This window comes from Nestor notabilis, unplaced genomic scaffold (genome assembly GCF_000696875.1).
Source record: "Nestor notabilis isolate BGI_N333 unplaced genomic scaffold, ASM69687v1 scaffold10222, whole genome shotgun sequence".
In the NCBI taxonomy this organism is placed as follows: domain Eukaryota; kingdom Metazoa; phylum Chordata; class Aves; order Psittaciformes; family Psittacidae; genus Nestor; species Nestor notabilis.
In genome coordinates, this window is record NW_009916967.1 from 1 (window position 1) to 240 (window position 240).

At 65.4% G+C, this 240-nt stretch overlaps 1 protein-coding gene across 1 annotated transcript in view; it reads left to right on the forward strand.

The window, feature by feature from the left end:
* Positions 1–147: 147 nt before the first annotated feature.
* The window catches only part of LRRCC1 (leucine rich repeat and coiled-coil centrosomal protein 1), a 20,591-nt gene continuing 20,498 nt past the window's right edge, over positions 148–240 (forward strand). Inside the window, exon 1 of the mRNA XM_010024851.1 lies at positions 148–206. Within this exon, the coding sequence (XP_010023153.1) occupies positions 148–206 (59 nt within the window). The remainder of the gene's footprint in view (positions 207–240) is intronic.

Consider the following 240-nt stretch of genomic DNA (forward strand, 5'->3'; position numbering starts at 1 on the left):
TCTAAGTGCCCCCCTCATCCTCTGCGCCTGCCCGCAGCGCTGCTTTGCGGTGGGGTTTTGCGTCCTAGCCGTAAAGCACGGGGCGCCGCTGCTGGGAAGGGAGGGAAGTTTGAAGTGAGGCGGTGGTTTGTACGGGCGAGCCGCGCTATGGAGGGGGAACGCGCTGTCCCTGGCGAGCTCTACCTCGTGGATAAGGGGGTTCGGAGGTGAGGAGCTTGCTGGAGGGGCAGGTGTCCCACC